The following is an 18,010-nucleotide window of genomic DNA, read 5'->3' on the forward strand; positions in this document are numbered from 1 at the left end:
TATGTAGTGAGGAGCAGTAGCAGAACTAATAGGATTTATAGTAGAACCCTGTACCCTTGGTTTCACTTTCTGTGGTTTAGTTACCCATGGGCAACTGCAGTCTGGAAATATCAAATGGAAAATTCCAGAAAAAAACAATATACAAGTTTTAAATTGCACACTTTCCTGAGTATGAGAAGTGTGATGAAATCTCAGGTCATCCTGCGCTGTCCCATCTGGGACATGAATCATCCCTTTGTCCAGTGTTCCACATTGTATATACTACCCACCCATAAGTCACTTAGTAGCTCTACTGGTTATCAGTTCAACTGTTGAGGTAGTGCAGTGTTAGTGTTCCAGTAACTAGTATTTTACTTAATAATGGCCCCAAAGTGCAAGAATAGTGACGCTGGCAATTTAAATTTGCCCAAAAAAAAAAAAAAAAAAAAAGCAATGAACTGCTTCTTTTAAGTGAAAAGGTGAAAATACAGTAAGATATTTTGAGACAGTCAGACACTATATGAGTAGTCACATAACTTTTATTTAGTACATGGTTATAACTGCTCTATTATTAGTTACTGTTGCTAGTTGTTTATTTTGCCTAATTTACATATTAAACTTTATTATAGGTTTGTATGAGAGAAGTTCAAAAAGTTAGTGGAAAAATGGAATTAGGAGCCAGTGTTGTGGTGTAGCAGGTAAAATTGCTGCCTGTGATGCTGGCATCCCATATGGGGACCAGTTCACAAGTTTGAGTCCTGGCTGCTCCACTTCTGACCCAGCTCTCTGTTAATGTGCCTGGGAAAGCAGCAGAAAATAACCCAAGTGATTGGGTCCTTGAACCTACTTGAGAGACCAGAAGAAGCTCCTGGTTTCAGTTTGGTCTAGTCTCAGCCATTTAGGGAGTGAACCAGTAGATGGAAGGCGTCTCTCTCCATTTCTCTCAATCTTTCTGTAACTCTGCCTTTCAAATAAATAAAATAAATTTTTTAAAACATGAAATTAAACAGTAAACTTATTTTGGTACAAAAAAATTTGAGATCTGTGGGGATGGCTCTGTGGCACAGTAGTTTAAGCTGCTGCCTTTAGCGCCAGCATCCCATGTGGGTGCAGGTTTGAGTGTTGGCTGCTCCACTTCTGGGCCAGCTCCCTGTAGATGCACCTGGGAAAGCAGCAGAGGATGGACCAAGTCCTTGGGCCCTTGCATGCATCTGGGAGACCTGGATGAAGCTCTTGGCTCTTGGCTTTGGCCTGTCCCACCTCTGGTTATCTGGGCCACTTGGGGAGTGAAACAGTGGATGGAAAAGTGCACACACTCTCTCTCTATGTAACTCTGCCTTTTAAATAAATAAATAAATCTTTAAAAAATTTAGATCTGTTGTTTTTTTGAAATATATACTTTCCATGAACTTGATGAAGATCTCACATATGCATGAATTTGTTTTTTTGAAAAGTGAGAGAGACAGAAGGAGACACACACAGAGAGAGCTGAAAAGGGGGGAGGGGGAGGAGGGAGGTTGGGAGGGAGGGAGGGGGAGAAAGTGAAGAGGAGGAGGTGGGGGAGAGGGAGAGAGAGAGGGAGGGAGGGAGGAAGGGAGGGAGGGAAGAAGCAGTATATAAAGGGTTTGATACTATCCTTGGTTTCAGGCATTCTCTAGGGGTCTTGGAATATATCCTTGATAGACAAAAGGGGACTACTGTTTAGTAAAACGCTTTTGGGAATGCCATACAATTTATATGAGACCTACTTTTTTCATTTGTTTGTTAAATCCTGTGTCCAATAACACTAACAGCAGAGCCTGCGGCTGCCTATCTGCTCAGCCACAGGATTTAGTTAAGGCGTATCTGAAGAGTCTATTTCTGCAAAGGGAAGGAAGGAGCTAATGAACGTAATTGGAACACTTTCTTTGTACTTTGTTCTATTCCTGGCATTATACTACATGATCTCACTTATTCTCACCAACTCTAGGAGGAAGGCACTATTACTGCTTTTACGTAGATTAAAAAAAAAAAAAAAAAAAAAAAAAACCTGTCTCAGGATCATTATGCAACTTTTCCCAAAGGTCATAGTTTCTAGATGACATAGGATTTATATGTAGATAATCTAACACAGAAGTTCATGTTCTTTCCATACAGCTTCTTCTTCTTCTTTTTTTTCTAATGAAAAGCATATTTCTTCCTTTTTTAAAAAAATTTATTTATCTGGAAGGCAGAATTACAGAGAGGTAGAGTCAAAGAAAGAGAGAGAAATCTTCCACCCACTGGTTCACTCCCCAAATGGCCACAAAGGCCGGAGCTGGGTCAATCCAAAGCCAGGACCCAGCAGCTTCTTCTGGGTCTCCCGCATGGATACATGGGCCCAAGGACTTGGGCCATCTTCCATTGCTTTTCCAGGCCATAGTAGAGAGCTGGAACAGAAGTGGAACAGCCAGGACTTTAACTGGCTTGTGCGATATAGGATGCTAGCACTGCAGGTGGTGGTTTTACTGGCTATGCCACATTACCAGCCCCATATTGTCTCTTTTAAAAGTTTTTCATAGGTAAATACCACAAAATCTATTGAATGGTATCTCCACCAGGAGCTGGAAGTAATTTTTCTAATGAATCAGCATGAAGTAGGCTGAGTAGCTTCCCCACAAGCACAGTTGTCTCATTAGGGCTTGGTGAAGAACATGGTTACAGAGGTCATAAGACCCCAGCAAGGCCAGAGAGTTTGTCTTCCTGAGGAGTCACAGCAAATTTTGGCTATTGTTAAGCCAGAATAAGCTCTGCGTTTGCCAGCTGTGTTGCTGGTATAATCAGTAATGTACCTGCTCTTGAAAATGCCAGCTTCATTAAAAGAATAATTCTTTTGAAAGGGTAGTGTGGAACAACAGACAGCACACCTCCACCAGGATGCCAACCTAACAGAATGGGAAGCAGTTTGACATCCAGTATGGTTTACTGAGCTGAGGAAGATTCCCAAGTCAGGTTCAAGCTCATTGCGACAGAGCACTAGCCTAAATTAGTGATGTCTGCCATGAGTGAAGAATGGGGGAGTGATTATATATACCATATATCTGCAATCTCTGTTCTAGTCTTCCCCTCTTCTCCCACTTATTAACTCTCTAACTTTGGGCAAGTGATTGAGCACTTGGGGATAAAAGGGTATGACACCTTATTTATCTAAAGGCACAGTGGCTAGACCAGCTGACCTCTTCAAATCTCTCTCTCTCTCTTAAAACCATTTATTTAGTTATTTTTATTTGAAAGAGAGTGACAGAGAGAAATATCTTCTATCCTCAACAGCCAGGCTTAGTAAGGTCCAAACAGGAGCCAGGGACTCCATTCGGTTCTCCCATGCTGGTGGCAAGGACCCAAGTATTTAGGCTGTTATCCCCTCCCTCCCTCCCTCCCTCCCTCCCTTCCTTCCTTCCTTCCGACAGGCAGAGTGGACAGTGAGAGAGAGAGAGACAGAGACAAAGGTCTTCCTTTGCCGTTGGTTCACCCTCCAATGGCTGCCGCGGCCGGCGCACCACGTTAATCTGATGGCAGGAGCCAGGTACTTCTCCTGGTCTCCCATGGGGTGCAGGGCCCAAGCACCTGGGCCATCCTCCACTGCACTCCCAGGCCACAGCAGAGAGCTGGCCTGGAAGAGGGGCAACTGGGACAGACTCCGGCGCCCCAATAGGGACTAGAACCCGGTGTGCCGGCGCCGCAAGGTGGAGGATTAGCCTAGTGAGCCGCAGCGCCGGCCTCCACTGCCTTTCTAGGCACACTAGCAGGAAGCTGGAATGAAGTGGAGTAGTTGGGACTCAAACCAACACTCTGATATGGGATGCGAGTGTCCCAGGAGGTTTAACCAACCAAACCAACTGTACTGCCTGCCCTTTTGCAAATATCTTTTAGCTGTCAGGTTTGAGATTATAATTTCCAGTATAAATCTCAGTACTGGCTGGACTTTAATAGAGTAAGTCACTGATGATGATGACAATAATGTATGTGTTTGAATTTGAGAGTTAGAAAGACAGCGAGCTCTCATTTACTGATTTACACCCTGAATACCCATAGTGGATGACACAGGGCTGGGATGAAGCTGGGAGCTAGGAATACACTCCAGGTCTCCCACCTTGAGCCATCACCACTGCCTCCCAGGGCTCTCGTTAGTAGGAAACTGGAGTCAGAAGCCCAGTATCTAACCCAGGCACTCCAACGTGGGGCGCTGGCTTCGGTATCTTAACCACTGGGCCAAATGCCCAGCCTATCACTGGTAAGTTAAATGACAGTAAAACTTCACAAAAAGCAAAAACAATGTTTAAATGATTCTGCTCTAAGTTGAGAGATGAACAATGGATTAATTCTTATTTCCTATCTGAGAAACACTCAGGTCTGTTCAATGGCTAAATGATAGCCTGTACTCCCTAGTGGGATCAGTGAACATTATTTAGGAAAACCCAGGCATGCAGGGCAGCATTCTAGATATCTATATAGACACAGAGCTTTAGGAAAAAACATTGTGTGAAAACAAATTAGCTTCATCATAGCCTTGCCTTGAGAAGAAACAGACATGGTGTCTCCTCTGTGTAAAATTTTCCTTGAGGAGCACATCTCACTTTTTAAATACCCATGTCCTATGCAATACATACAAACAGGCTCAGAATTGCTCATCACAGATCTATGTCTTACCTGGGATCACAGAGAAATTTGGTTTTCTCTCCTTCTTCTCTCCAGATAAGCCACTCTCGAAAAGACGGATGTACAAACATACGGGTCATGTCTCTGCGCTTGATTAGGAACATGGAGAGGTTCTCCATTCTCTGCTGAAAATCCTCCCATTCTAATGTGCCTTCAATGCTACCGGCATTAATGGCCTGGAAGATATGCTCATCAGTCAGTGGGTGCAGAGAGGCCACTGCCACATTCAGAAGAGGCATCACCCGGTCAAAGGAAGACTGGGTTGGGAACTTCATATTGCACTGGAGTAAATAAACCTCGGAGAGTGAAACAGGAACTACTTTGTAGCTAGAGCTCTTTAGCACTAGATAGCCTTTCTCTATGAGGTCAAATGTGAGTTTCAGGTATAGATAGGACCCTTGACTTAGGGTCTTGAGATGAGAACTCAGCTTGCCAAATGCAGTATTGTCCATTTTGCCATTAAGTGAAATGTTATTCTGGATCTCTGAGCTGCTGTGGATCCGGTGCAGGATGTAAGCCTGCAGGTCCTGGTCTATGGCTTCATTCTCTTCTAGTCGATCCAAAAAAATCCTATGGAAAGGCAGCAGCTTGGTAATTTCCTAAAACAGATGGAGAAAGAGAGAGAGACAGAAAGACCTTCAGTTTCCCCTAACTCTTGTGATAGACCATGAGGTCCACAAATTTATCCTCAACTTCTGAGGGGCCAAAGGAAAGAGGGAAACGTGATCAGGTATTAGTAGCCACAGATTAAAATGATTTAGTTGCACAGTAAAGATACAATTTTTCCCAATACTGGCACTTTAGATTATTATTTAAATGGGTCTTTGTAAAGGGTATTTTAGGAGTAACTTCTCAGTCAATATTCTAAACAACACTCATATAGGAAATGGAGTGCTATATATTTCCTTTGTTGTAATTCTCCTCGGTATAAAAACCATGGTATAACACCAAATTACAATTCAGTGTGAGAAATATTGAAGGGTTCAAATAATGCCATATAAAAATGTGGCTCTCTAACCCTTCCAATAAGATTACTACATTTTAACACAAGCCTTCTGGAGATGCCAAGCGGGACACTTCTAAATAGTAGGCAGCTTGGTACCTTGGTGATCTGCTTGGAAACTATATTGGGGAAAGGTGATAGGCTTTGTGACAACTCTTACACACTGGATTCCATCCTTTCTTATCTACTTATAGACTTTGCTCATTTAAATACTCACTCTCTTCTGCATCAATTTTTCTTCTCAGTTGGACTACAGATACATACACATCATTACACTCTTCCTTCCAGCTACCATCCTGTATCTGTCTTATTTTTAGTAAAATTTCAGAGGAAAGTTTTCTCTACTATCTCTAATTCCTCTCTTCCAATCCTAGTCTCCATTTGCTCCAGTCAAGCTTCAACCAACCACTGCGCTGAAATGGTTCTTTTCAAGGTTATCAGTAATCTTCATCTTGCCAAATCCAAAAACCAAGTTTAAATTCTCATCTTCCTCAGCCTCGCAGTAGTGTCTGACACAGCTGATCACATCTTTCTGTATCTGTTTTGGGGGCGTCACTTTCTGCATCCTGCTTCCACAGTATGTTCCTTCGATTTTTCTCTTAGCAAATTGGTCACCTTTACCTATCCTTTTTTGTTGGCTTCTCTTTCATTTCCCAGTCTGCTCGGGGCTTGGATCTCTATTCTCTTCTCTTGTCTAGCCATTCTCATTCCCTTGAACAGTTTTCGTGCAGGTGGTTCTAAATATCATGTATAGGTGGATGGCGTCCAACTGTTTTCAGCTTAGCCATCTCCTCTGAGTTCCCATCTTCTATCTCTGTCTATTCAACTGTGACACACCGATATTTCATAGACAAACTTAATGTGACCAAATCAGAACTACTAAATTCTGTCCCCTACCAAAACCATTATTGTCTTACTAAATGGCATTACCACTGGACCTACCACCAACTCCTCAGAGGTATCTGCAAGCTTTTTTTTCCCTTGAACTAGCATTCACTTGCTTTCTCACCAAAAAACTCAGGCTTCAAGTCCTTATGACTTTCCTTCAAAATATATTCCAAATATGACAACTTTCTATGGATTCCAGCTTAAGCCACTATCACTTTTACCTGTACTTCTGCATCCATTCTTGAGTCCCTATATCTTATTACTTACATAGTAGCCATGCACACTTTATGAGGCTCTTTGGAGGGGACTTTCCTATCTACCCTAACTAAAACAACCACCTTCTCCATTTATCCCTTTATCCTATTTTAATTTTCCTCACAGCACTTAATATACTTGTAATTTTAGTATATGTTTAATTTTTTACTTATTTGTTTTCCTTATTATAATACAGGCTTTATGAGGGCAGGGTATCTTGTGCATTATTGAATCTGTAGCCCATAGAAAAGTGCCTGACATGATCAAGCACTTCAGAAACATTCGTGGAAATTATATGACTGATTACACATGAGGGTACATGCTTTAAAAAAAACTATGAATTATTTTAATGTCAGAGCTAAAATAAAGTAAATTTAAAAATTTTTAGTTTAAATAAGTGAAGTGAAGTATTTGGAAAGCTACTATAAATCTCTGTCCGTGAAAGTACTAAAATAGGGACTTTGTAGATGAATATGTATTGTATTTTTCTGTTCTTTGGTATTGGTGAAAAATCAAAAGTTTCAAGCTCAAAATTTCTTCTGAGACTGTACATGGCATTATGTGAAAATCTGTATGAAGAGAACATCGCCTAAGCACACACTTGGTAAAAGTAGTCAAAGATTGTGTTCCTGGACATTTCTTCTGGCCATTTTTTATTAATAATCAAGTTACTGGCCAATAATGATACATTAGGTAATTTTTAGTTGTAAAGATGCATTTATGTTGATTCAGTCACATTTAACTTAAATTACCTTAAGATGACTAATAAATATCTGCAAGGTGGTGGCCAGGACTAGAAATATAGTTTTTTACCATTAGAAATATAGTTTCTAATTGGTCAATGTATAATTCCTAAATGCCTGGTAAAGAGGAAAAGTAGGGACTTCACACAAGACTATTTTCTATGCATTACTATAAGGATGTATCAAAGTAGTGGGATGGATATAATGTATGATATTTTAATATTCATCAAAACAGGGAGTGGCTTGAAAAAGGGCAAGAAACACTGCTACAAATGAACTGTGAATAAGTAAAGAATCAAAAATACCAACAATGGCAGGGAGAAGGGTGGGGAATGTGGAATCACTTATCATTAGCCCATCTGCTTTTACAGGCTCAGTTCCACATTTTGGGTACTTCTTCTAGACATTGAGTGATCAGTTAGTGAGCAGGGAAGGCAATTAAAAACACAGCATCTCCCAGTTATAGTAAATTTAATACAAAGCCCTATCATTGCTATTTGTTAGAGGAAGGCATTTACAGAAGAAAGTTCACTTTCATGCCACAGAACAGTTGCTCCAGTAGAAGCAGAGGGAAGAACCAGAAAATCTGACTCTAGACAATAGGTTGAACTGGATTTTGCACAGCATTAAATGATAAAAAACATGAAACAAAAGTAAAAGTGTTGGGGCTTTCTTTACACTGCTGTCATCAGGACAAAGTCTAGAAAAATGGAATTTCTTTTTTATTTTAAGGGTCATTTTAGCATTTTAGGAATCTGTTATATACAGAGAATGCATGCTCCAGATACTATCTCTTACTTTAAAATATAAGGATAATTCCTAAATAATCATTTGTAAGAATAATTCAAATGCTCTAGGATATGGTTGAGGTTTTTAGTTATCACTAAAGGAACTAGGACCTAACTTTTTCAGATTAAGCTCTTTCCAAGGGAAACAATTTATGGTTCAAAAGCAAACAAACACATACCTGTAAACTGGTCCTAACTGTTACAATTAGTTTGAGCCAAGAAGGAAATTTTCCAATCATTTTACTCAGAAATGATACAATTGTATCCCCATAATCCGGTTTGTGAAATTCTGCTTCATTTAATCCATCAATTAAAATGATGAAATCTTCATCTGGGATTTTTCTCTCTGAGATAGAAAGAAACAAATTACTTAATAATTACCAAGTGGGTAAGTTAGTTCTTACTGGGTTTTTGACCATGTATCTGTTTGAAAAAAATATTAGAAAAGGCCTCTTGTGTTTACTGAATGCTTAAGGTAAATAAAGACACAGAAGACATCTAGTGAATTCATACTGTTGTTTTTTTAACCAGGTGTGAAAGCTTTTGTCACAAATGTATGATATAAATAAATAGATCATCATTTTCAGAAATTCTCATATTGTTAGTTATAAATAGCTTAAGCCTTGGAATTATGACAATTTCCACATGGAAATTCATTTTTCTATCACACTTGAAAATGCATAATAGACAGTGTTCTGTTTTCTCCTAATTGATAATATTAAAGAGAACAGGATCACATGTTCTTTTGAAAATTTCCCGAAAAAGGTCTAATTTAAAGTCAAAAGCAATACATAGGAATCTATGTGATGTGTGCTGGGAAGGAAGCGTCGAGAGAACACAGAACAGGTATCCCAGTCAACAGACCTGAACTGGGCAGCTAGATGCCAAGATCCTCATGGTTTCCTATACTACACCAGAAGTAGCCTCAGTGAGACCAATCCCTTGTGACATCTACCAAGTGAAGTAGGAATCCCAGGGAAGGACAGGATCTGCTGTTTGTATCCGGTTCCCTTCAGCACTTTACACAGATCTAATCTGATAAAATCAGTTTATTTTCAGGGCTAGACCAAAGAAGCAGGCTTGGTGAGATTTTAAGCTGCTTCTTTCACTTATTGATTCTTGAACCACATTAAACAGAGACTTAAAAAACACCCAGACTGAATGAACATTTTTTTTTTTTTTTTTTTGGACAGGAAGAGTGGATAGTGAGAGAGACAGAGAGAAAGGTCTTCCTTTGCCGTTGGTTCACCCTCCAATGGCCGCCACAGCTGGCGTGCTGCGGCCGGCGCACCGCGCTGATCCGATAGAAGGAGCCAGGTGCTTCTCCTGGTCTCCCATGGGGTGCAGGGCCCAAGCACCTGGGCCATCCTCCACTGCACTCCCTGGCCACAGCAGAGAGCTGGCCTGGAAGAGGGGTAACCAGGAAAGAATCCAGCGCCCCGACCGGGACTAGAACCCGGTGTGCCGGCGCCGCTAGGTGGAGGATTAGCCTATTGAGCCACGGTGCCGGTCTGAATGAACATTTTAATATAAATGAATGGTGAGTAACAAGTAAGAGTTACTAGTTAGCAGGACCTTGCCGGTCCAGAAGGGAGGAAGGCAAAAGGGAATCACCACTCACAGAATAAGACATATTTTAACATTAAAAAGTAGGAGGACATTATTTAACCTTTATATACTCACGTATGTAAAAATCCACATTATATCCACATCTATACAAATTCTACACAGTTCTTATTTTCTTAAAGATTGAAGGAAAACTTTAAATGGACTTGCATCTGGGAGTCACTGCTCTAGTCATTTAATTCCTTGTAGATGCACATTATTTTTAAGATTTTATTTATTTGAGAGGTAGAGTTAGAGAGAGAGCTGAGTCAATCTGAAGCCAGGAGCTTCTTCTGGTCTCCTGCATGAGATGAGAACAGGGGCCCAAACACTTGGGCCATCCTCTACTGCTTTCCCAGGTCATAAGCAGAGAACTGGATCAGAAGTGGAGCAGCTGGGACATGAACCAGAGCCCACACGTGGTGCTGGCACCGCAGGCAAAGGCTTAACCTACTATGCCACAGTGCCGGCCCCCCATGATATTCCCCATTGTCTCTCTCTTTTTTTTTTTAAAGATTTATTTATTTATTTGAAAGTCAGAGTTACACAGAGAGAAGAGAGGCAGAGAGAGAGAGAGTCTTCCATCCGATGGTTCACTCTCCAGATGGCCGCAACGGCTGGAGCTGCGCTGATCCAAAGCCAGGAGCCAGGAGCTTCCTCCGGGTCTCCCACGTGGGTGCAGGGGCCCAAGCACCTGGGGCATCCTCTACTGCTATCCCGGGCCATAGCAGAGAGCTGGACAGGAAGTGGAACAGCCAGGTCTCGAACCGGTGCCCATATGGGATGACGGTGCTTCAGGCCAGGGCGTTAACCCACTTTGCCACAGCGCCGCCCCCCACCCCATTGTCTCTTTATATGTACACTTAACAAATACTTGAACTGTCTTCCTTAGTAGTCTCATTTAACACTCTACCTAGATGTCCAAGAGAAGCAAAAATTATATCATCTGCAAGTGAACACATGGAAGCAGGGACTAAGGTCAGAACAGTTTAGTACTTGAGGCCTTACTGCTAGTGTAACCGAAGAAGCGAGGAAGGGTGAAAAGATGTATATCAGCTAATTTTTAACAAGAAAACCTTCACATGATAGCTGATTTATCTTTGTTTTACTTGTAGTAACAAATTAAATGTCTCTCTTCACTTCACATTGGTGGCTGAAGCTAGAAAACTCTAGCTCCTTTTAAAAATGACCTACTTTTAAAATTATTGCATTTTAAATACATCGAATTGGGACTTAAAACCAGCACTGCAACATGGGATGCAGGTATCCCAAGCAGCAGGTTAACCTGCTGCACCACAATGCCTGCCCATAAGTTTCCTTTTATTCCTAATTTGCAGGTTTTAGAAAAAAAAATCATTAACTCGTGTGGTATTTTGTCAAATGCTTTTCTGAATTTATTGAGATGATTACATGGATAGTTTCCTTTATTCTGTTAATATGATGAATTACACTGTTAACTTTCAAATGCTAAATAACATCACATTCCTGACCAAGATTGACTAATCAATTTGCTAGTTTTCCTTCAGGATGTTGCTTTGATGGTCATGAGGAATACTGTTCTGTAATTATCTTTTCTCATAAGGTCCTTATCATATTTTGGTGTCAGTATCATGCTTGCCTAATAAAATAAATTGAGGGAAGTTCCACTTTCCTCTATTTTCTTTTAAATATATTTAAAAATTTTTTTTTAAATTTATTTAATAGGTAGAGTTACAGATAGTGAGAGAGAGAGACAGAGAGAAAGGTCTTCCTTCTGTTGGTTCATGCCCCAAATGGCCGCTATGGCCGGCGCTGCGCTGATCCGAAGCCAGGAGTTTCTTTCTGGTCTTCCATGCAGGTGCAGGGCCCAAACACTTGGGCCATCCTCCACTGCCCTCCAGGGCCACAGCAGAGAGTTGGACTAGAAGAGGGGCAACTGGGACTAGAAGCCGGCACCCATATGGGATGCCGGTGCCGTAGGTGGAGGATTAACCTAGTGTGCCACGGCACCGGCCCCTTGCCTACTTATTTTAATAGTTACTGAAAAAAGGTGTTAAAATCTCTAAAAATCAATTTGTCTGTATCTTTAGTTTTGTCAGTTTTTGAATGCACTTTGAATCTCTTTTATTAGGTGAATTCACATTTAAGACTATTGTACCTTCTTGATAAGCTGGTTGGTCTATGTGTATTAAGTGCCTCTCTAGTGATACCTCCTATCTTGAAGTGTATTCTGATTTTAGGAAGGTAATATCTAGAAAAATATTACATGCTAACTCTGAGGAGCCACGCTTATATATACCCTGGAAAGCCATCACATAACTACCTACATCTCAATAACAGAACATTCTCCCAGAACAGGGCTGCCCATTCTGTTTTGTATCATGGTACACAAAGACAATACATTTTAAAAGACAAACATGGGGGATGGTGCTGTGGTGTAATGGGTTAAGTTACCGCCTGAAATGCTGGCATTCTATATGGGCGCCGGTTCGTATCCTGGTTACTCCACTTTTGATCCCGCTCTCTGCTAATGCATCTGGGAAAGCAGCAGAGGATGGCCTAAGTCCTTGGGCCTCTGAACCCACAGGGGAAACCTGGAACAAGCTCCTGGCTTCAGCCTGGCCAGCCTGGAAAGTTGTGGCCATCTGGAGAATGAACCAGTAAATGGAAGATTTGATTTTAATAAATCTACTTCAACTTCCCATGTTTACACTATACACATTTTTCTATTACTTACTTTCTTTTTTCATTTCATAATTTTTTTATTGAATGAATGCATTTTTACATAGATACAACTTTAGGAATATAGTGGTTCCTTCCCCCATATCCCTCACTCCACTCCCATCCCACCTCCCATTCCCTCTCCCATCTCCTTCTTCATTATGGATCATTTTTAGTATGATTTTATATACAGAGGACCAACTCGATGCTAATCACAGATTTCAACAATTTGCCCCTACACCCACATACAACATATAGAGTACAGTTTGAGGAGAGAATTTGCAGCCAATTCTCATATTACAATTCAATAGGGACAGAAGTCCTACCTGGGGAGCAAGTGCACAGTGACTACTGTTGTTCCTTTAACAATTAACACTCTTTATTTGTGATGTCAATGATCAACTTAGGCCCTTGTCATGGGCTACCAAAGCTATGGAAGCCTTTTGTGACCACAGACTCCGTCACTCGGTATTTGGACACGGCCGTAAGCAAAGTGGATGCTCTCTTCTCCCTTCAGAGAAGAGTGTCTCCTTCTTTGATGACCCTTTCTTCTGAGGTCTCATAGAGAGCCTCTGTGTAGGATTGTTTTTCCACAGAGGCTTGTATTTCCATGCCTGAAATGCTCCCACAAGCCTTTCAGCCTGACCAGGAAGCCTTATGGGTTGATTCTGAGGTCAGTCTATTATTTACTTTCAATCTGTCTTTATATTTAAATAACATCATGTGGATAGAATTTACTTTTTATTCAGTCCTATAGCCTTTCAATATAAAAGTGCTTAATCTATTTACATTTAATGTAATTATTGGTATGACTGACTTAAAGTCTATCATCTTGCTTGTTTCATCTTTTTAAAAAACCTTTTCTTTCTTTCCTGAATTCTTTTGGGTTAATCAAATAATTTTTAGCATTTAATAAATTGTTTTTCCAGCTATTGTTTACGAAGGTGATTTTTAAGGGCAAGTGAAAACATGAGAATAAGATGAAGCTATTAAATTCACTTTAAAGATTAGAGATAAATAAACCTAGTTAGAGTGCTCTAAATAAACAGCTAATCTATCTTGGGGCAAATTATAAAACATAAAATATCATTGATAATTTGCAACTCATTTTGCAAGCTTTTAGGTATTCTCCATGAATTAGCCTTGAAGTGTATGGAGATCCTTTAACACTGTTCTTCCTTCAACAGCAAGCAGTTTCTATGTTCACTTACTCATTCAAAATGTATTTCCTGAAGGTCTACTACACTCAAAGTGAGGTAACCACTATGAAAGATAAAAGCTGAATAAGAAAAGTTTCTTAATGTCAACAACACGGGGTAGGATAAGAATAGATAATAACTAATTCTTGTAAAGTACAAAGTATATTTGGTATATAGTAAATGTTCAATAAATGTGATAAAATTTTAAATTGTTATACATACAATGATGTGCTGAATGCCACAATTGAGGTAAAAAAAATCTAATATCGATTCACACTGTGTGTGAATGGGAAGGGGAAGATGAAATAGCAGGTATTTCATGAATGAGGTTGCATTTCACCTGGTCCTTGTGAGACAGGTAGAATGATGACAAGAAGAGATGTGACGAGAAGGCAAATCAAAAAAGAAAACCACAATTAGTGTATGGAGCAGAAAAGCACAGAGGAGTATTTGAGGAATAGTGATATTTTAGTTTATGTGTACACATATGGTTCAAAAGAATAAAAGTGAACAGTAAGGCTGTAATCCAGCTTGAATTCAGGCCATCAGCACCTTGAGTGCTAGACAGACTAAGGAGCTGAAGTTAGTTCAGTAGGCAAGAGAGAATCATTGGGAAATTAAGTGATCAGAGAAACGCTTTATAATGCTTTATCTGAAAGCGGCACAGAATGTCTAGAGGACTAAGGAGACTGGGGCAGAGCTTCTCCAGCATGTTTGCCAGGGAAGGGTTACATGTGTGCTTTTAAATGAGTCTCTTCAGCTTTCAGGGTATATGGGCCCAATACAGCTGTAGCCCCATAGTCAGCCATGGATATGCATGAAGAGTCATGAATTTTTATCCCAGTGTGCTAAGGAAACTTTTCATGATTATCTAAGTGTGTTATGCTATGAAAGAAGCACTAAACCGGTGAACTGAAGAAGACCATGAAGAGGTAGCAATAAAGATATAATGTTATGGGAAACTAAAGAGCCTTTAGGGTGATAATGTTTGGAATGAGTTTGGGAGAAATGAATGTGAAAATATCATGAAGCTGGAATTAGCAGGATTCCGAGATTGATTGAATGTAGAGAAGATAGGCTTAAAAATACCTGTGGAAAAAAGTTCAAGGTTTAGAAAGTTCTAGGGTGTGGTCAAGCTAACAGGTAGCAGAGGTAGAGACCGAGGTCAACAGTTGAGAAGAAAAAGAAATTCCGAGATCCAAGTAACTAGCGTGGAAGCTGAAATAACTAAAGTTGACGAACAGGAGAACAGGAATTACAAGCACTCTTTCTTATGAGTACCTCTGAAACCCTTGAAATTATATCTAAGTCTCAGGAATAAACAGGATTGCTCAGAAATCTCAGGTTTACTCAACTTCTTTGCTTCATAGGCAAGGGTATAGGGCAGAGAGATGAAGGAAGGCAAGTGCCACCTTAAAAGCAATGGTGCACATCTCCTTCAGCCACAGCGACACTAGAAATATGGAAAAACAAAGGAGTAAAGGTATGGGCATGAGTGGGAGACAAATCACATTCATTTTTTGCTTTTAAAAATAACAGATTTCTTAAGACAAATATACTATGAAATAACCTTACATATCTTTAAAATACCTTTTAAAGTATACAATTAAGTGATTCCTAATATACATAGGATGGTGCTGCCATGGGTGCTTTTCCTAAACTGATGGAGTGAAAAAAAATATTGCATAAAGATAGGGAGGTTCTAAATATAGAAACTCCACAACACTGAGTTTGAGCCACGAATTTACTGATTTATTTGAATGCACAGAAAGGACTGGAAGCTCTACTACCTTTAGTATGAGAAAAATGCATTGTATTTGGAAATGAGAATGAGAATTTTTATAAAGAAAGTATTAAAGTAGCAGTTGCTGCAGAAATTTTGTTCCCTCAAGTGAAATCGTTCTTCCCCTCTTAACTGTATCCTGGAATATTTAGTTTTGGCAACGTGATAAAAATAATCATTTCTATAGCATAACACAGGTGACCTCGGGCTCCAAAACCTCCACCTTTTACCTCATTTGGACCTCATCTGTACCTTTGTGGAGGTTTTCCAAAGGCTCCAAGACTCCCCTCCGGAAGGAGGCCATGGGGTCCTGAACACAGGATCTAAGGCTCAGCATGCTCTGTAGGTGAGGCTCTCGGAGAAGCTGTTCCCGGTAGGCTGTCAGCTGGGGTGAGCGGCAGAGCAGGGCAGCAACGTTGTGGACAAATTCTGGTACCAGGCAGGTATAGGCGTTATCTGCTTGGCAATAGTGATAGGCAACCACCTACAAAAGGAAGACAAACATGCTTATGAGTAGCAGGAGTAATAACTATGGTGACTATTTGGTCACTATAACACTGTATTTTGCTTTTCTATTCATCAAATTTTTAAAAAAGATTTATTTATTTATTTAAAGGGCAGAGTTACAGAGAGAAGGAGAGGCAGAGAGAAAGTCAGAGAGACAGAGAGAATGAGAGGTTTTCCATCTGCTGGTTCACTCCCCAATTGGCCACAATGGCTGGAGCTGTGCCAATCTGAAGCAGGGAGGCAGGAGACAGGAGCTTGTTCCAGGTCTCCCACGCGGGTGCAGGGGCCCAAGGGCTTAGGCCATCTTCTACTGCTTTCCCAGGCCATAGCAGAGAGCTAGATTAGAAGTGGAACAGCTGGGACATGAACTCATGTCCATATGGGATGCCGGCACTGCAGGCAGCGGCTTTACTTACTACACCACAGTGCTGGCCCTCTTTTTTTTAAAGATTTATTTATTTATTTGAAAGGAAGAGTTACATACAGAGAGGGAGAGTCAGAGAGAGATCTTCTTTCTGCTGGTCCACTCCCCAGATAGCTGCAACAAACAAAGCTGGGCCAGATTGAAGCCAGGGGCCTGGAACTCCTCCCAGATGTCCCATGTGGGTGCAGGGGCCCAAGGACCTGGCTTTTTTTTTTTTTTTTTTTTTTTTTTTTGTATTATTTCTTTTTAAAAAAATTTAGAAAGCTTTTATTTAATAAATATAAATTTCATAGGTACACCTTTTGGATTATAGTGGTTCTTCTCCCCCATATCTGCCCTCCCACGCCCCTCCCTTTCTACCTCCTACTCCTTCTCCCATCCCATTCTTCATTAAGATTCATTTTTAATTATCTTTATATACAGAAGATCAACTCTATACTAAGTAAAGATTTCATTAGCTTGTATCCACACAGACATACAAAGTATAAAGTACTGTTTGAAGACTAGTTTTACTGTTAATTCTCATAGTACAACTCATTAAGGACAGAGATCCTACATGGGGAACAAGTACACAGTGACTCCTGTTGTTGATTTAACAACTGACACTCTTATTTATGACGTAAGTGATCACCTGAGGCTTTTGTCATGAGCTGCCAAGGCTATAGAAACAGAACTTCTGGCCAGCGCCGCGGCTCACTAGGCTAATCCTCCACCTGCGGCGCCGGCACACGGGTCCTAGTCCTGGTCAGGGCGCTGGATTCCATCCCGGTTGCCCCTCTTCCAGGCCAGCTCTCTGCTGTGGCCAGGGAGTGCAGTGGAGGATGGCCCAGGTGCTTGGGCCCTGCACCCCATGGGAGACCAGGAGAAGCACCTGGCTCCTTCTATCGGATCAGCGCGGTGCGCCGGCCGCAGCACGCCAGCTGTGGCGGCCATTGGAGGGTGAACCAACGGCAAAGGAAGACCTTTGTCTCTGTCTCTCTCACTGTCCACTCTGCCTGTCAAAAAAAATATATATAAATAAATAAATAAAAAAGAAAGAAAGAAAGAAGGAAGAAAGAAAAAGAAACAGAACTTCCGAGTCCACAAACTCTGACCTTATTTAGAAGGGCCATCATCAAAGTGGAAGTTCTTCCCTCGCTTCAGAGAAAGGTACCTCCTTCTTTGATGGCCCGTTCTTTCTGCTGGGATCTCACAGAGGTCTTTCATGTAGGTCATTTTTTTTTGCCACAGTGTCTTGGCTTTCCATGCCTGAAATATTCTCATGGGCTTTTTAGCCAGATCCAAATGCCTTAAGGGCTGATTCTGAAGCCAGAGTGCTGGTTAGGGAGTTTGTCATTCTATGAGTCTGCTGTGTGGCCTGCTTCTGGGCTGTTTTTCATTGTTTTCCCAGGCATATTAGCAAGCAGCTGCACTGTAAATGAAGCAGCTGGGACCTAAAAGTGGCGCTCATATTGGATGCCGG

At 40.9% G+C, this 18,010-nt stretch overlaps 1 protein-coding gene across 23 annotated transcripts in view; it reads right to left on the bottom strand.

Annotated features, from left to right (window-relative positions):
• Positions 1-18,010, bottom strand: part of TANC2 (tetratricopeptide repeat, ankyrin repeat and coiled-coil containing 2) — a 439,275-nt gene that overhangs the window by 67,571 nt on the left and 353,694 nt on the right. For 22 of the 23 annotated variants that reach the window (XR_007911352.3, XM_051825098.3, XM_051825097.3 and 19 more), the window contains 3 exons: positions 15,870-16,101; positions 8,510-8,676; positions 4,645-5,252 (listed from right to left, as the gene is read on the bottom strand). Coding sequence is in view for 22 of the 23 variants with exons in the window: in XM_051825098.3 (XP_051681058.1) it covers positions 4,645-5,252; positions 8,510-8,676; positions 15,870-16,101 (1,007 nt within the window). In the remaining variant the exon portion in view is untranslated. The remainder of the gene's footprint in view (positions 1-4,644; positions 5,253-8,509; positions 8,677-15,869; positions 16,102-18,010) is intronic. The other variant, XM_089316841.1, reaches the window with a different exon arrangement.

Source organism: Oryctolagus cuniculus, chromosome 17 (assembly GCF_051225735.1).
Source record: "Oryctolagus cuniculus isolate XC-2025 breed Fujian yellow rabbit chromosome 17, ASM5122573v1, whole genome shotgun sequence".
In the NCBI taxonomy this organism is placed as follows: domain Eukaryota; kingdom Metazoa; phylum Chordata; class Mammalia; order Lagomorpha; family Leporidae; genus Oryctolagus; species Oryctolagus cuniculus.